Raw genomic sequence first — 16,116 nt, 5'->3', positions numbered from 1 at the left:
AAAACTCATGCGGTTACAGGGAGAATGTGCAAACTTGAACCTGGGCTTCAGCACTGTGAAACAGTAGCTCTACCAGCTGTGCAACTGTGCCGACTGCGCATTGTTGAATGATAATGATGATGGTGATGATTTTATGTGTGGGGTTGAAATGCTGGTCTGGTTTAACTGTATATGTTGGATAATGAAGGGAATATAAGGTAGATGAGAAGCAAAAACATTGACTGGCAACATGAGGTATTGGGAGTGCGTGTGGAGAAGCGAGGCTGCCCTGGTCTGAACACATTTGAACATGTATTTTCAAAATAATCTTGCCAAGAAACATCAAGGTCAGAACGTTACAAAACTACAAAGATAGAAAATGAAGATTTAACAGAAGATTCCATGATAATGAGTGTGCAGGTAAAATACACCCATGTAACAAAACCTAAAGAATCTTAGGAGCTATTTGTTTGCTTGTTGTAACTTTTCCTACTTTAGTTCAATATCAGACCAGATTTTTCTGTTGTTTTTTACTCTGTCTGGCTTCTTTCTCTGGATGTACTTATATAAAATTAGGTTTTTGCTTGTATCTGTATCTGTACTTAACCCTAAAACCTTACAATAAATTCCTAGTCAGGTAACTATCCAATTCTTTTGTAAGGAGATTAAAATCATAATAATTGTTAAGGATATAGTTAGACGCCACCAGAGATATAAGATTTCTATTAATATTCTTTCAAGATTTTTAATACTGCTATTGCCTTCTGGTTCTGTGATCACTGCTTAAATCGAGTATTCAGATCATTCATTTTTCCATCTCTCTCGGTCTTGTCTCCAGGTGTGAAGTTCAATAATATCCATAATCATCTCTGTCTCTCCTGTCTGAAACTTAGAGTTGTTTTGAAGGGGGAAAAAACATCTAGGTAATAAATGATCAAAATGGGAAAACATTGTTTTTATAAATGGTTTGCATCTTTGCATTAATTTGGAAATTAGTGTCCAGTAAAGCAGCATTGATAATCATCCTACAAGAACTGACCATTATGCTGAAGGAACTCAGACTTGAGACATTAACTATGTTTCTCTTTCCATAGATGCTGCTTGACCTGCTGAGTGTTTACTATTTTCTATGTTATTGCGGAACCTAAATAGCAAAGTTAACTCATGGCAGGTATCACAAGCAAATTAAATGAATTTAATATATTTGTTTTCCTTATTTAAGGGGACATTTTAAAGACGTAAGTATTGAGTTATGGTCAGTATTGAAAGACTATTATTTTGGTCGACATTTGATTGGCTTCTCAGCTGATCCATCAATCCCTAATTATTTCTCCTGCCCATTTTACGTTGATCCAAATCTTGTTTGATGAAGACTGGGAAGATCGCGACACATCGCTAATGCACAAATTGAGGTTTATGGTGATCCACCACGATTTATTTCTCACTAAAAGCACCTCATTTTCAACCTCTCCATTTTCCCCAAGACCCTGCAAATTCTAGACATTAATTAATCATTAAACTCACTTTATGAATTAAATATGAGGTGATTGATTATTAATGCAATGGCAAGGACCTCAAAATGGGTTTATTTAAACTGTTACCGTACTGTAGCATTTTGTTATTTTTTTGTGGGTACAAAAGTTAATTTTGATTCTTGCTTTATCTTTTTCTCTTCCCTCGTATGCATTTCTGCACTTTATTCCAATTTATACTAGTTCTCTGTCATTCCTCTGTTTATTTGCCTCAGTTCTTACATTTTACTGCTAATTTTCCTTTAAATAAGATCCAAAATACTCCATTACCAGAGTGATTTTAAGCAATTTGCAAACAAAGACATTTTGGTTTTATGATGCATGAAAAACCAATGAAATTAAGCTGCCCCAAACTGTCCCCTAATCCACCCCCACTACAAAATGTAGGCTCTTAATTTGCTTGAGCAGTCATCCCTGAAAAAATAATGATGGCTTTGGAGGATCACTTTATCCTGTCTTTGCTTCTAGTTTCCAATTTTATCATTTTTAATATGATACTTTTCAATTGTTGTTGTCTAATATAATTCTATTTCCGGTGGCATTGGACTTTATTTATTTCAAGCTACCAAGGTAAATTGTTTTGTTTAACAAACTTTCCATTTATCTCCATTGTCAAAGAGTCATAGAGTTGTACAGAATGGAAACAAGTTATTTGGCCCAACTTGTTCATGCCTTCTTGAATTAGTCTCATTTTTCTTGATTTGGTCCATACTCATCCAAACCTTTCTTTTTACCAGCCTCTACCACTTTCTCTGGCAGTTCATTCAATATAACTATCACTCACTTTGTGAACAATTTACCCCTCGGTTCCCCTTTAAATCTTGGCCCTCTCACCTTCCCTTTAAATATTTCCCCTCTCATCATAAACCTATACCCTCTGGTTTTAGACTCCCTATCCTGGGAAAAAGATTGACTGTTTACCTTATGATTTTCTAAACTTCTGTACGATCACTCCTTCAGCCTCCTTTGCTCTTGAAAAGCTGCCCTAGTTTATCCAATCTCTTCTTATTGCTTATGCCCTCTGGCCTTTGCAATATCTTTGTAAATATTTTCTGAACTCTCTCTAGATTAATCAAATTGTTTCTATAGTCTGGTGACCAGAACCATATTTCAGGTGCGGTCTCACCGACGACTGGTATGGCTGTAATAACATGACATCCCAACTAATGCACTCAATGTCCCATCTGATGAAGTCAAGCAGCCTATATACCTTTTCACCACCTTGTCTCTCTGTGATGCCACTTTCAGCAAACTATGTACTTGTACTCCTACGGCTCTCCGTTCTACATCACTCTCCAATGCCCTGACACAATTGTAATCATGTATAGTCTTTCCGCTGACTGGATAGCATGCAACAGAAAGCGTTTCCCTGTACCTCAGTACATGTGACAATGAACTGAACTAAACTAATGTGTCTGTCCTGCCCTGGTTTAACTTCCCAAAATACATCACAAATATACCAAATATTCAGATTATAGAACAATACCAATACAATACGATACAATACCGTTTATTTGTCATTTGAACCTCACATGAAGTTCAAACGAAATTTGGTTTCTGCAGTCATACAAGAAAAGAACCAAGACACACACCAACACAATTTACACAAACATCCATCACAGTGAATCTCATCCTCACTGTGATGGAAGGCAAAGTCTTGTCTCTCCCCTGCTTTCCATTCCTCTCCCAAAGTCAAAGTCAAAGCCCCCGGCGGGCGCTAGCAAGTCCCACGGCGACTTTAAGCCGCGCCGGGCGATGTAATGCCCCGCTCCAGGTCAGGTCACTCTCAACCCCGCAAATCGAGCGGGAGAAGTCGCCGTTGCCAGTGCCCCGCAAAGCGGTCTCCCACCGGGGACCCGCGAGCTCCCGGTGTCACCATCCACCGGAGTCGGGTCGCAGCAGCGCGCCACCGCAGCTCTCTACGCTCCGAAGCTGGCCAGCTCTACGATGGTAGGTCCGCAGCTATGCAGGCTCCGTGACTTGAGCTGTCGTTCCAGTTGGAGGCCGCTCCACGGTGCTAGGCCCCAACGGCAACGGAGACCCGACAGGGAAAGGTCGGGTCCCTGTACAGGGAAGAGATCTAAAAGTCGGCCGCTCCACAAAATATAGGGCGTGTGGTGTATTCAGCAGAATGAATTTTGCTAAGTGGCATCTATGTTTGCCACTTAGTGTCAGCTATGTTTGCCTATTGTGTTAGTCCGTGTATTTTCTTTTCAGATTTATTTCCAAGATTAGTGGCCATATCCGGCCATGCTGGCATTTATTGGCCATCACTAGCTGCCCTTGACAAGGAGCTGGTGAATGAACGTGAACCATTGCAGCTTAAAGTGAAGATTTGTTCACAGTTTCACAATTCTAAATCAGCGACAATAAATGGACATCAGTTTGTGCCAGCGGAGCTGCTAAAGTTACCCTATTCCACTGGGGTGAGGCATGCTCCAGATATTTTTAATATGGTCTTCTGCTGCCGTTAATGGGCCAGGAATCAGGACGGCATTTCAAATCTATTCCAGTGGGTCAACTTTAAGGCGTATGGCTCTTTTAGAATAAGCTGTCTTTCATAATTCCACAGTGTACATTTAGAATGGAGGAGAGGAGGAATCTCTTTAGTCAGAGTGTGATGAATCTGTGGACTTCATTGCGACAGACGGCTATGGAGGGCAAGTCAATGGATACATTTAAGGCGGAGATTGACCGATTATTCATTAGTACAGGTGTCAGGGGTTATGGGGAGAAGACAGGAGAATGGAATTGAGAAGGAAAGATAGATCAGCCATGATTGAATGGCAGAGTAGACTTGATGGGCCAAATGGCCTAATTCTGCTCCTATGACTTATGAACTTATATTGTCCGTGATGCAATATAAGAGGGAAGAGAGGGGAGAAATGTGTTTTCTGCTGCGATACCCATTGATACATTGCTGCTGGAGGTTTGCACACGTTGTGCTTCAGATGCCATGAGGACTGTTCTTCACGGCAATCTAATGACTATTTTCTGTATATACGACTCCCACTAACAGTATCTAAGTACGAGTTGAATGGTCATTTTTCAGCTCCGTGAACAGTTCATGTTATTTAATACCAGCAAGGGAGAGATTTAAGGAAATATTACCATGGCAACATCCACAAGCAATATCGCTAATAAACAGCAAGGAATCTAAATTTCATTCAGTATCTCCATGGCACCAGGCATTAGTTTTTGAATTGTCGTACTCCATGGGACAGATTAGTTAAACAACATTAAAAATCTGTATATGGCTTTGAATTCTCAAAGGTAAAAAATGAAATGCTCAACTCCAGACCTGACTCGAGAAGAAGGGAAAAAGAGAAGAGAGAATACAGAGGCATGCAGTTTCTTTACGATCAGTCTGAAGAAGGTCCCCACCCGAAACGCCACCTATCCATGTTCTTCAGGGATGCTGCCTGACCCACTGAGCTACTCCAGCATTTTGTGCCTTTCCTTGGTAAACCAGCATCTGCAGTTCCATGTTTCTGCACTTTCTTTACACAGCTCTCCATCCAAAACCAGTTGTACAGTGGTTGTGCAGCAGTAACCCCGGGATACATTAAGTATATTGGGCCTGAACTCTCCTATCCACCACTCTCCTTCCACTTTCACCTCAACTCATCTAAAGCTGCTGCTTCATTGGGGTGGCTCCATTGGCTTCTCCAGCCCTATCCAAATACCCATTCATCATTTTTTTGCACTTAAGTCCTGATTATTTGCAAAACACTTCAGTACATAAGGCATTCGAGTGACTTCCTGGCCTGGAGGATGGCGATGGTGTAAGATGTTGCCGTGCATGTTCACTTTCTAAGTGGAGTCACTTTGAGTTAATCGGAATCCATCGAACTTTTCCCCCCCTTTACCAGGTGCACAAATGATGAATGTGATATCCCTGAGCATCACCGTGCATGTGATCACCAAACTTAACAAAGAGATTGAATCTAGAGCTTCTCTTTGTTTTTAGGAACAAGGACTTACCATATTTAAGATTCCTGGTGTTAAATTTCCATGTTTGTTTCTAATTATGTTTCAGGATGTGGGTGTCACTGGCATAGAACAGAGAATAGTACAGCACAAGAGCAGGCTCTTCAGACCTCTATGTCTGTGCTGAAAATGGTGCCAAGACCATCACTTATCTAGCTGGACAAAACCCATATTCCGCCATTCCCTGCATACCCATATGCTTATCCAAATGTCTTTCAAGTACCACTAACATATCTGCTTCAACCACAGCCCCAGGTAGCGCGTTTCAAGCACACACCATCCTCTGTATAAAAAACTTACCTCGCACATCTCTTTTAAACTTTGCCACTCTCTCCTTAAAGCTATGCCCTTTAGTATTTTTTTTTCCATACTGGGAAAAATATTCTGACTGTCTACCCTATCTATGCTTCTCATAATTTTCTTATACTTCTAAAAGGTCTCCCCCTACGTGTGCTATTTGAAATCATTGACTCTGTTCTAAATGCCCCGCAGCCTGTCTGTCTGGAAGCTTCACCTGAAATGTGTAATGACTTCCTGCACTTTTTTGTTGATAAGGTTGTTTCCTTAAGGGCTCACATTTCAGCACCTGCCTCTGACCCTTCTGTTTCGGTCCCTTACCAAAGTCCTATAAAATTGCATCATGACTTCTTGACTTTTATACTTAAGCAAGCATACCATATGCCTCTATCTACTAGTGGCCTGCATTTATTGCCTAAGCCTTATTACCCTCGAGATTGTGTTATGTTGATAGAATGGAGCGGCTGGGCTTGTATACTCTGGAATTTAGAAGGATGAGGGAGTTGTTATTGAGTTTTAAACATTGGTAAGGGATTGGACGATGCTAGAAACCTGGCCTGGATCAATCTGTTCCTGATGTTTTTAGGGACCCATCTCCAAATTGCCTTTTATTTAAAATATGGGTTAGGCCATTTAGAATGGAGATGAAAAAAAAAAATTAACCCAGATATTCGGAGATCTGTGGAATTCTCTGGATTCAGAAAGCACGCACAGGCAATTCTCTCATGCGTTGCTAAGGGTTTTTTAGATATCCTCCTAAAGATAGTGGATTCAGGGGATGTGGTGGTTCTTGTCCTGGAATTGTCTGCTGCCTTTGATACGGTGGACCAAATCACAATGATCTGGCTACGCAGTTAGTGGGCATCTGGGCGGAATGGCCTACTCCTAGTTCCAGGTCCTATCTGGCGGGCAGAACACTGAGCCTCTGCCTTGCTTCTGATTTGAATCCTCTTCCGCTCCCCTTTCATATGGGGCTTCCACAGGGTTCGATTCTGGATCCCCTGTATTTTCTCGTGATGTACCTATTCCTGCTGGTCCATCCTTAGAAAATGGCATCTCCTTCCATAGATTGGTGCCAGATGATACCCAGCTTTCATTGCCGCATGAGGGGGGAAGATGCCTTATTCTGTAAATTACGCTTCTGTCTTGTCTTGAAAGACATTAAAGTGGTTGGCCCTAAACTCAGGGGATGGGCATTCTAATGAAAAACAAGACAGAGGTGATTTTACAAGTGCCCTGTTGTCATAAATATGTAATAGAATGAACCATTTCCCTCCCATCCATGTCAAGGCTACGTGAAGCCAACAATTGCTGAACTTTTCCTTTTCTACAAAAGTGGGGTCACAGTGACTTTACATTAGATCGCCAAATAGGCGCGGTGGTTAAGTCCAGCTTCTTTTTACCTAAGGAATCAATATGAACATCATTCTCGAGCGGCAGCATTTTGAGACAGTAATCCTCCCTTTATTACATTCTAGGCTGGATTACTGTATCGCAGCAAGTTCAAGTTGCTTGTTCTTCACAGGCTCGTCTCCAGTTGGTTTAGCACTGCTGTGCTCGCCTGAAACAGGGAATTTTAAAAGGCCACCGATTTATGACCAATTGTGGCCTCCCTCCACTGGCTCCCGGTGCACTTTCGGTTAATTTTAGTACAGGAAATGGTTTTTTAAATCTCTGAATAGGCTCGATTGGAGGGATTGAAGGAGAGATTGGATAAATTAGGACTGTTTTCCCTGGAATAAACAAAGCTGAGGGGTGACCGTATAGTTTATAAAAATCATGAGGTGCATAGGCAGGGGGAGAGTCAGCCTTCTCTGTTGCCAGAATAGGGGAGTCTGGAAGCACCCTGCCGTTGCAAGATAGACAGGCCCCCAATGTCCATCTTCAAAGTGTGTTAAAACGATCATTGGTAAGCAGTGGCTTTTGACCATGCCTGACAATTTGCGTACATTTGTGGTGTTTTTGATGTTTCTTTATTTTACATGTCTTTTCCTACTATTTCTTTTGATTGTTATTTTTGGTGTGAAAAATCACTCCCGCAGTTTCTCACTTTGCCCCTTGGATATTGATAGTAATCAAATGCCAATGGTGGCCGATTAGGAAGAGGGGAGATGCAACGAGACCTGGGTGTCATGGTACACCAGTCATTGGATAAATGAAACTTGGGTGACAACATTTGGTTTGTCAATATTCTAGCTGCTGGGCTTGTATATAGGAGTTTCACCCATGAACAGAAGTTTTCACCAAGTTGAAATTTTTCCATCACAGAATAAAGATAGGGGCATTCCACCTGATCAAATGCTTTTGCAGCGTCTAGCGAAATGACTGCTAAATCTTCATTTAATATTCTATTTGAATATATTATATTAAACAAAGGTCTCAGATTATAGAATGAATAGCGTTTCGAAATAAAGCCTGATTGATCGGGATGTATTAACTTGTGGATCACTAAACTTAATCTGTGAGCTACGATTTTAGCTAGTATCTTCTGATCAGTGTTTAAAATCAGTGCTTTATTCGAGCCAGAGTCTTCAAGATCCTATCTCTTTTTGGAATAAGTGTTATTGTTGATTCAGTCAGAGTTTGTGGCAATATCTGTTAACCTTTTGACAGCCTTACTAATCAAAAACCTATCAATCCCTGCTTTAAAAATACCCAAAGACGATCTCTTCAGCCATCTGTGGCAATGAACTCCACAGATTCGCCACCATCTGACTAAGGAAATTCCTCCTCATCTCCTTTCTAAAGGTACATAATTTTATTCTGAGGCTGTACCCTCTGGTCCTAGACTCTCCCACAGTTGGAAACATTTTCTCCATCTCTGCGTATCTAATATTGATCAGTCTGATCTATTATCTGATCTATTAACTGATTAGTCAGAAGTAGTGTCTCGATCCGAAACGTCACCTATCCATGTTCTCCAGAGAAGCTGCCTGACCTGTTGAATTACTCCAGCATATTGTGTTCTAGATTCACCTACAATAGAAAACACCCTCTCCAGTTCCACCGTATAATGACACTTCAGAATATTACACATTTCAATAAACTCCCATATAACTCCAGCGGGTACATATCTAGCCTGTTCAATCAGAAGATAACCCACCCATTCCTGGTACAGGTATTAGTTTAGTGAACCTACACTGGACCAAAGATACTAGAGCATGATCTTTGCACTGGCCTGCTTCCAATGCATTAACCTCCTTCTGTAAATAAGCAGTTCAATACAGTACACCAAACTCCAAGTATTATTGTCCAATCCAATGGCACTTTCCTGGAATCTGATGAATCTTGGAAAACTAAAACTAACACAAAATTATCTCTCTATCCAATAGAACCCAGAGACTTGTCAATCCACAGATCCATTCGGTGCCACTTCTTTGATGATTGTAATTTTCCTGAATTCTTCCCACTCTCTCAATTCACAAGTTAAAACAATTTCTTAAGTGTCATTGTTAATTGGCATCCTCTCTATTGAAAAATGGTGAAAAATACCAACTCCCCGTTTTCAATAACACGTTCCCCACTCGGTCTCTCCAGGCCCAATGCTCACTATGTTCATTATTTTTTTAAATAACTGCAGAAACATCACCAATCAGTTTTATACTTCTGACTGGCTTTACCCAGGACAACCTTTGTTTCACTCCATTTTTTACAATCCATCCAATCTTCGGACCTGCACCTACCTTTATCTTTCAGTTTGATATTATCTTTAACTTTTTGAATTAATCATTAATTTTCCCTTCCTGTTGTTATGCATTTAATGTGCATATTCTGGAAGACCCCCTTAAATATTTTCCCCTGCACCTCGACTGACCAATCCCTTCCCCTCATTTGCTCATACATTTCAGCTAGTCCTGCTTTCATGTCATCGTAATTGCTGTTACTTTAGTTATTAGTCTTGGACCCATCCTTTCCTCAATCAAATTTAACATGAAATTCAATCATAGATGATCACTGTGGGTGCCTTCATGATCAAATCTTTAATTAATCCCATTTCATTACATGATACCAGGTCGAGTATAGCTTGCTCTCTGTTATTATCTTAAAGGCACTCCAATAATTCCTCTTCTATGCTACCTTTGCCCAACTGATCTTTGCAGAGTGCAAACAAAACAAGTAAGCACGGTGGTCGGAGTGGGGTTGGGGGAAGGGGCTCCTTTAGGGTGTCACGGTGGTGCAGTGGTAGAGTTGCTGCTTTACAGCCCCAGAGACCCGGGTTCAATCCTGCCTACAGGTGCTAGCTGTATGGAGTTTGTACGTTCTCCCTGTTTTTCTCTGGGTGCTCTGGTTTCTTCCCAGACTACAAAGTCATGCAGGTTTGTAGATCAATTGACTTCTGTAAATTGTAAATTATCCCCATTGTGTAGGATAGTGCTAGTGTATGGGGTGATCGCTGGACGGTGCGGACAGTGGGTGAAAGACCACACAGTATCTCTGAATCTAAAATCTAAAGTCTAAAGTCAGATGCGGCTGAAATCACAAGGATTTTGTTCCCTCCTCCCCAACATACTTCTAGCTAATGTTCAATAATGAAAATAAGCTTGAAGAGCTGAGAGCAAGGCAGCAGTTTCAGAAGGATATCATGGACTGCTGAGTTTTTCGTTTCACTAAAACATGGCTCACCCCCGACTCACCGGACACTGCTTTACAGCTTGAGAGTTTCTCCATTTATTGTATTGATTGTACAGAATCCAATCAGGCAAGGGGAAAGGCGACAGCATCTACATTTTGCTTTGTGTTGCATTAATATGATGGTCTTCGCTCAATTTTGATCCCCTTTCCTGAAATGACTAGTTGATAAAATATTATCCCTTTTATCCATTTTGGGAATTCATCACCTCTACCACCAGGTCAGTTGTCTTCATACCACCCCAAGCCAATGTCAAGATAGTATTGTACAAATTATACTCCGCTGTCATTTCTCTTGAGATGACAAACCCTGTTTCATGATTGCCGGTGGCTTAAATCAAGTTAATATTTTTTCGTGGAAAAGAACGTATATTGTCCCTGGTGTGTTGGGTAGTGTTAGTGTGCGGGGTGATCGCTGATCTGTGCGGACTCCGTGGGCCGAAAGGCCTGTTTCACGCTGTATCTCTAAACTCTAAATACCATCAACATGTCTCCTGGCCCAAGCGGGGTGTTAACATACTTGATCACCATTACACCACCATCAACAATGCCTATTGCTCCATCCTTGGTGTCATTTCAGCCAGTCTGATCATCTGTCAGGGCTGTTCCTGCCAGCTTACATGCAGATTGAAGCATGAGATACCAATGAGAAGAATAATATAGTAGTGTTCCAAGGAAGCTGAGGGCCTACATCAGAAGTACCTTACGTCAATTGATCAGAACATGTTCAAGACCATTTCATACAGCCTGAATGAGTAGACCTCAGTTGCCACCAATTTCATCAAGAATTGGTCATAACATTTGCTCCACCTGACACGAAGTACTGCTGCTCCTCACGGTTGTGTGGTCAGCCCCTTGCTCTACTCCCTGTACACTCATGTGCCGCCGAATACAACGGCAGCTCAATCTTCAAGTTCGTCCATGACACCACTATCATTGGCCGAATCAAGAACAAAGATGACATGGAGTTGAGGAAAGAGATTGCAAATCTTGTGTCATGACGTCAGAGCAACAACCTAGCCCTTAACGTCAGCAAGATGAAAAAATATAGTTGACTGAGGTTACAGAGCCTCTGGCCCCACATGTGGTGCACAGGACTCACACCGCCTTCATGCTGCTCACTCTCTCTGCTCCCATATGGTACCAGCTAATTGGGCAAACGGTGGAAGAGTGAGGGATAGTGCAAAGGGAGCCTCGCGCCATTACCAGGTTCATAAGTGATAGAAGCAGCATTAGGCCATTCGGCCCATCAAGTCTACTCTGCCATTCAATCATGGCTGACCTATGCCTAGGTGACCTAGGGTGGCACAGGTACATCTGCACCCAACACCTAGGACCTCACATTGTGGCAGCACCACAAACCTGTGCCCAATGCAATTCTCTTATTTTACTGCTCTCTCTCTCTCTCCTTGCAGCAGCCTTTCCGCTGCCCAGCACTGTGCTGCGCACTGCCTGCCAACCATCACCACTGTAACTGAGATTATTACATAGAGGTCTGTAATTGTAACGGTTTACAGTATTTCAGATTGCACTACAATCTTTGCACCATTCTGCTGCTTTGCACTTGTCATGGCATTCATTGTTGTATTTATCAATATTGTATGTAAATTATTTACTTGATGCGCTTCATGAGAACAAAGAATATCAATGCACCCTGACGTATTTGGCATCTAATCTGAATCTGAATTGAGACCTGGGGCAGATCAGCCATGATCATATTGAATGGCAGATCAGGCTGTGTGCTCAGGTGACATCATTTGGTTCCTAGTTTCTTCTGTTAATGTTCTTCCATTTATTTGTTTCCAGCTCCACCCAAACTACTTCAAATGTCTGCTCTCCTGAACGCAGCCATCTCTCTACATTGCGCTGTCAGTCATTAATTCACGGAACCAATCCTCCACCTTTTCCTTGCTCCCTGGGCTATATTGCTGTTTGCTAAGATTGCTCAGCTATATTGCCCTGACATATTAATTGATGTCTATTTGCAATCTATCATCTCTTTTATTTTAATTGCTACTGACATTCAGATACAAAACCTTTACCGTTGTCTTTCAATTATTATAACCTCTAGCTTTACCTTCTAATTAATTCTCACTATCCCTTCCTATTATTGATTGATTGATTGAAAGATACAGCTTGGAAACTGGCCCTACAGCCCACGCCGACCACTGATCACCCATTTACACTACTTCCATGTTATCTGACTTTTGCGTTTACGCACTACATACTGGGGGCAATTTACAGAGGCCAATTAACCTACAAATCTCTTTGGGATGTGAAAGGAGATTGTAGCACCCGGAGGAGACACATGCAGTCACAGGGAGATGGTGCAAAGCCACACAGAAGGCACCTGCGGTAAGGATCAAAACCAGTTCTTCGCCACTGTACGGCAACAGCTCAACCAGCTGATACAATAGATAATAGTATAATAGGTAATAATAGGCAATATCTTAACAATATTGACAAGATTTCTTATATTCATACCTTTCTCTCTACTTTATCTCTACACTCTCGCCATGCCCCAGTGATTTGGTTTATAATCCTTTCTCCATTCTAGAGCCACGTAGAAAGCTGGTCTCAGCTTAGTTTGAGTATCAAAGACCCCAAGGTCCAGGTTTCACTTTCTGCTGCTCCTAGTGGTAGTACTCCACAAACTGGAGCCCACTTCTACACACAATACCTAAGCAACAAATCTGAATGAAACACTTGGTGGTATTCCATTCACTTTATTATTTTCCATGGACAGCAGATATGAGCCGTGAGCGAGTTCGATGTTGCCCACATAACTACTCACATCCATCTGAACGGTTCACCACATATGCTGAAAGATTCTGCATGCCATACTCCTAGTAAATAGATTCAAAAGCACTGACATATGCAAAGGTGAGGTCCACCACCATAAATAAACACAGAATCCCCAAACTGCCTGAACTGAGTTACAGAGGAAGCAAGGCACAGAAACAGGCCATTCGGCCCAACTAGTCTCTGCTGATATAAGTGATTGGAGCAGAATTAGACCATTCGGCCCATCAAGTCTACTGCGTAACTCAATCTCTCTCTCCCTCCTAACCCCATTCTCCTGTCTTCTCCCCATAACCCCTGACACGAGCACTAATCAAGTATTTAACTATCCCTGCCTTGACTTGCCTCCACATCCCTCTGTGGCAAAGAATTCCACAGATTCACCATATCTGAGCCAAATGGGAATCACCTCCCACCCTTCTTCATCCAAATCAGTTAGAAACTCGCTCTTCTAGCTTTCTTGACAATTAAATGTATCTTGTATCTTGTATCTTCCGCCCCAACCCTTGCAATCACTTTGAAGAAGGGTCCCGACCCGAAATGTCGCATATCCGTGTTCTCCGGAGATGCTGCCTGACCGCAGTTACTCCAGCATGTTGTGCTTTTCCCCAGTTAGAAGCTCCTTCATCTCCACCACTCTAATATGCTTTTTACAGCTTCTCCTTCGGTGAATTTGTTCCACCCTGCTCCACATTCTCATCGCTCCTACGGTCAAGGAGTTTCCATTCAATTCCCTTTTGGATTTCTTGGTGAGCCTGCTGACAATCCCTATTAATATTCTTTCCCACAAATGGGGGGAATCTGCATCCATTCAATCAAAACCTCTTTAAAGTCCTAAAAAAACCCTCGCCGACAGCCTTCCTTTCTCAAGGGAAGGGCGTCAGATGCTGTCCACTCAAGCGTTTAAATGCCGCTAATATTCCTCCTCGGCAAGTTGACGTAAACACTGGAAAGTTCACACAAGACACTTTCCTGGCTGGAACTCGCGATCATGATTTAACCCATTGTAGGCCCGCGGTGAAACTAGCGACTCCTTGATGCACTCACCCTCATCTCAGTCTCAGACCCAGTCTGAAGAAGGGTTTCGGCCCGAAACGTCGCCTATTTCCTTCGCTCCACAGATGCTGCTGCACCCGCTGAGTTTCTCCAGTACCGTCAGACCCAGACAATCTCCCTCAGCCCCCCCATACCCACCCCGTCCGTACCCCGACCCCGCTCACTCACCCTCTCTCGGGGCTGGGAGGGAGTTCCTTACCGATGGTGGACACCACGGTGCCCACGAAGTAAAAGGCTCCGGTGAAGTCCCACCTGGGTCTCAGGCTGTCGGAGTGGATGCCCGCCGCGACGGCCACCTCGTAGTCCCGCAGGAAGGCGCTCAGCTCGCCGCCGGCGATGTCGAACTTGTCGGCGAAGTTGCGCAGCGTGCGGTTCCACCTGCTCCTCGCCTCCAGCTCGGCCGGCCGCTCGATGGCCGAGAACACGGCGGCGCCGCACAGCAGGTAAGCCACGATGAGCAGGGCGAGCAGCACCAAGCGCCCGTTGTCCTCGTTGAGGTGGAGCACAGCGCAGCCCCGGGCTCCGCCGCTGCCCATCATCCGGCGATCCGCTGCTCCAGCTCTCTCCCGCTGCCAGCGGAGCAGCCGGCGCCCCGACACTCATCCACCAAACTTTCCGTGGGGTCCCTGCTCCCAGCCGACCCCCTCCCTCCTCTCCCTCCGCCGCTGCACAAGGCTAGGTCAGGTGGGACAATGGGAGAATTGCAGCCGCAACATCCCCCAACAATCTTCTCTCAGCTCCGAGTCCCCGTGTGTGAGATGCCGGGTACCTGCATTAGCGAATCCCACATCAAGGCAGATAGATCTTCGATTAACATATGCCTTCCAAAGATCACCGTCTGAGTCAGGTTGATTTATAGATCTCTTAATCCTCTCTCCTTCCCTCCTTGCCTCCCTCCCCCCACCCCCCTCTCTCTCTCTTTTCCCCTTTCTGCTTGCAGGCAGTTCTCACAAATGCGGAAACAGCGTTGAGAGCTTGTTTTAACGAGGTGTCATATTTCCAGTATCAGAGTAAGGCTGGTCCGGGCAAGAGACTGGGACACGTTGTAGGGATGCGGAAGGCTGCCTCTCTCTCCTTGTGTGAGGCCATTCCTGATTCCTGCGCCGACTTCCTTTGGGAATGCGGTTAACCTGAAAGAGAGAGAGAAAGAGAGAGTGTGTGTGTGTGTGGGGGGAGACAAGTCAGGGAAAGCGACACTGTCCTTAACGCCGACATCAACCTTCACTTAAGCACCATGGACGGAGCTCCTGTTCGGAGCTTTGGCTTTTCAGTACCAATCTCTCTCACATTCACATACAAACACCCACCGCCCCTCTCCTCCCCTCCCATCCACTCCATAATGCCACCGGACTTGCCTTGCTTGCCCCCAGACGCTCTCACGCCCGGCACTGCGTATCTCCGGGCTTGCTGAGAACTCTCTAGCAACCTCTCTCCGCAGCCCCGCCGCGCATTGGTGTGTGTGTGTGTGTGTGTGTGTGGACCAGTTTACTTCAGCGGCGCGCACACACAAGACGTTCCTGGTCTTCAGAGCGTCTTCTGTTCTCAACGTGTAATGAAACGGCAAGCGGGATTGCTGATATAGAGCTCACGGCGACTAACTGGTCAGCAGTTTTACTCGGGATGAGTGTAAAGGCAGGAAAGTCACGCTAAATCCACGGTTACTTTCCGCATTGTATGTAGATTCGTGCCAGTGTTAATGTATTTTGAATGCCCCGCAGAGCTCTCCCGTCCACTCGGTTTCCCATTAGCACCACACCAGGGGATGCCAGATTTTCTCCCCCCTCTATTTCAATGAAAAAAAACCTGGGCTATTTGCGTTTCAAACACTGAA

At 43.7% G+C, this 16,116-nt stretch overlaps 1 protein-coding gene across 1 annotated transcript in view; it reads right to left on the bottom strand.

Moving 5' to 3' along the window:
- The window catches only part of LOC129699632 (potassium channel subfamily K member 12-like), a 50,003-nt gene extending 34,869 nt beyond the window's left edge, over positions 1–15,134 (bottom strand). Inside the window, exon 1 of the mRNA XM_055639603.1 lies at positions 14,485–15,134. Coding sequence (XP_055495578.1) covers positions 14,485–14,824 — 340 coding nt within the window. The 5' untranslated portion in view covers positions 14,825–15,134. The remainder of the gene's footprint in view (positions 1–14,484) is intronic.
- Between the last annotated feature and the right edge of the window lie 982 nt (positions 15,135–16,116).

Source organism: Leucoraja erinacea, chromosome 8 (assembly GCF_028641065.1).
Source record: "Leucoraja erinacea ecotype New England chromosome 8, Leri_hhj_1, whole genome shotgun sequence".
In the NCBI taxonomy this organism is placed as follows: domain Eukaryota; kingdom Metazoa; phylum Chordata; class Chondrichthyes; order Rajiformes; family Rajidae; genus Leucoraja; species Leucoraja erinaceus.
The sequence above is the reverse complement of the archived record's forward strand: the minus strand, read 5'-3'. Positions and strand labels throughout refer to the sequence as shown.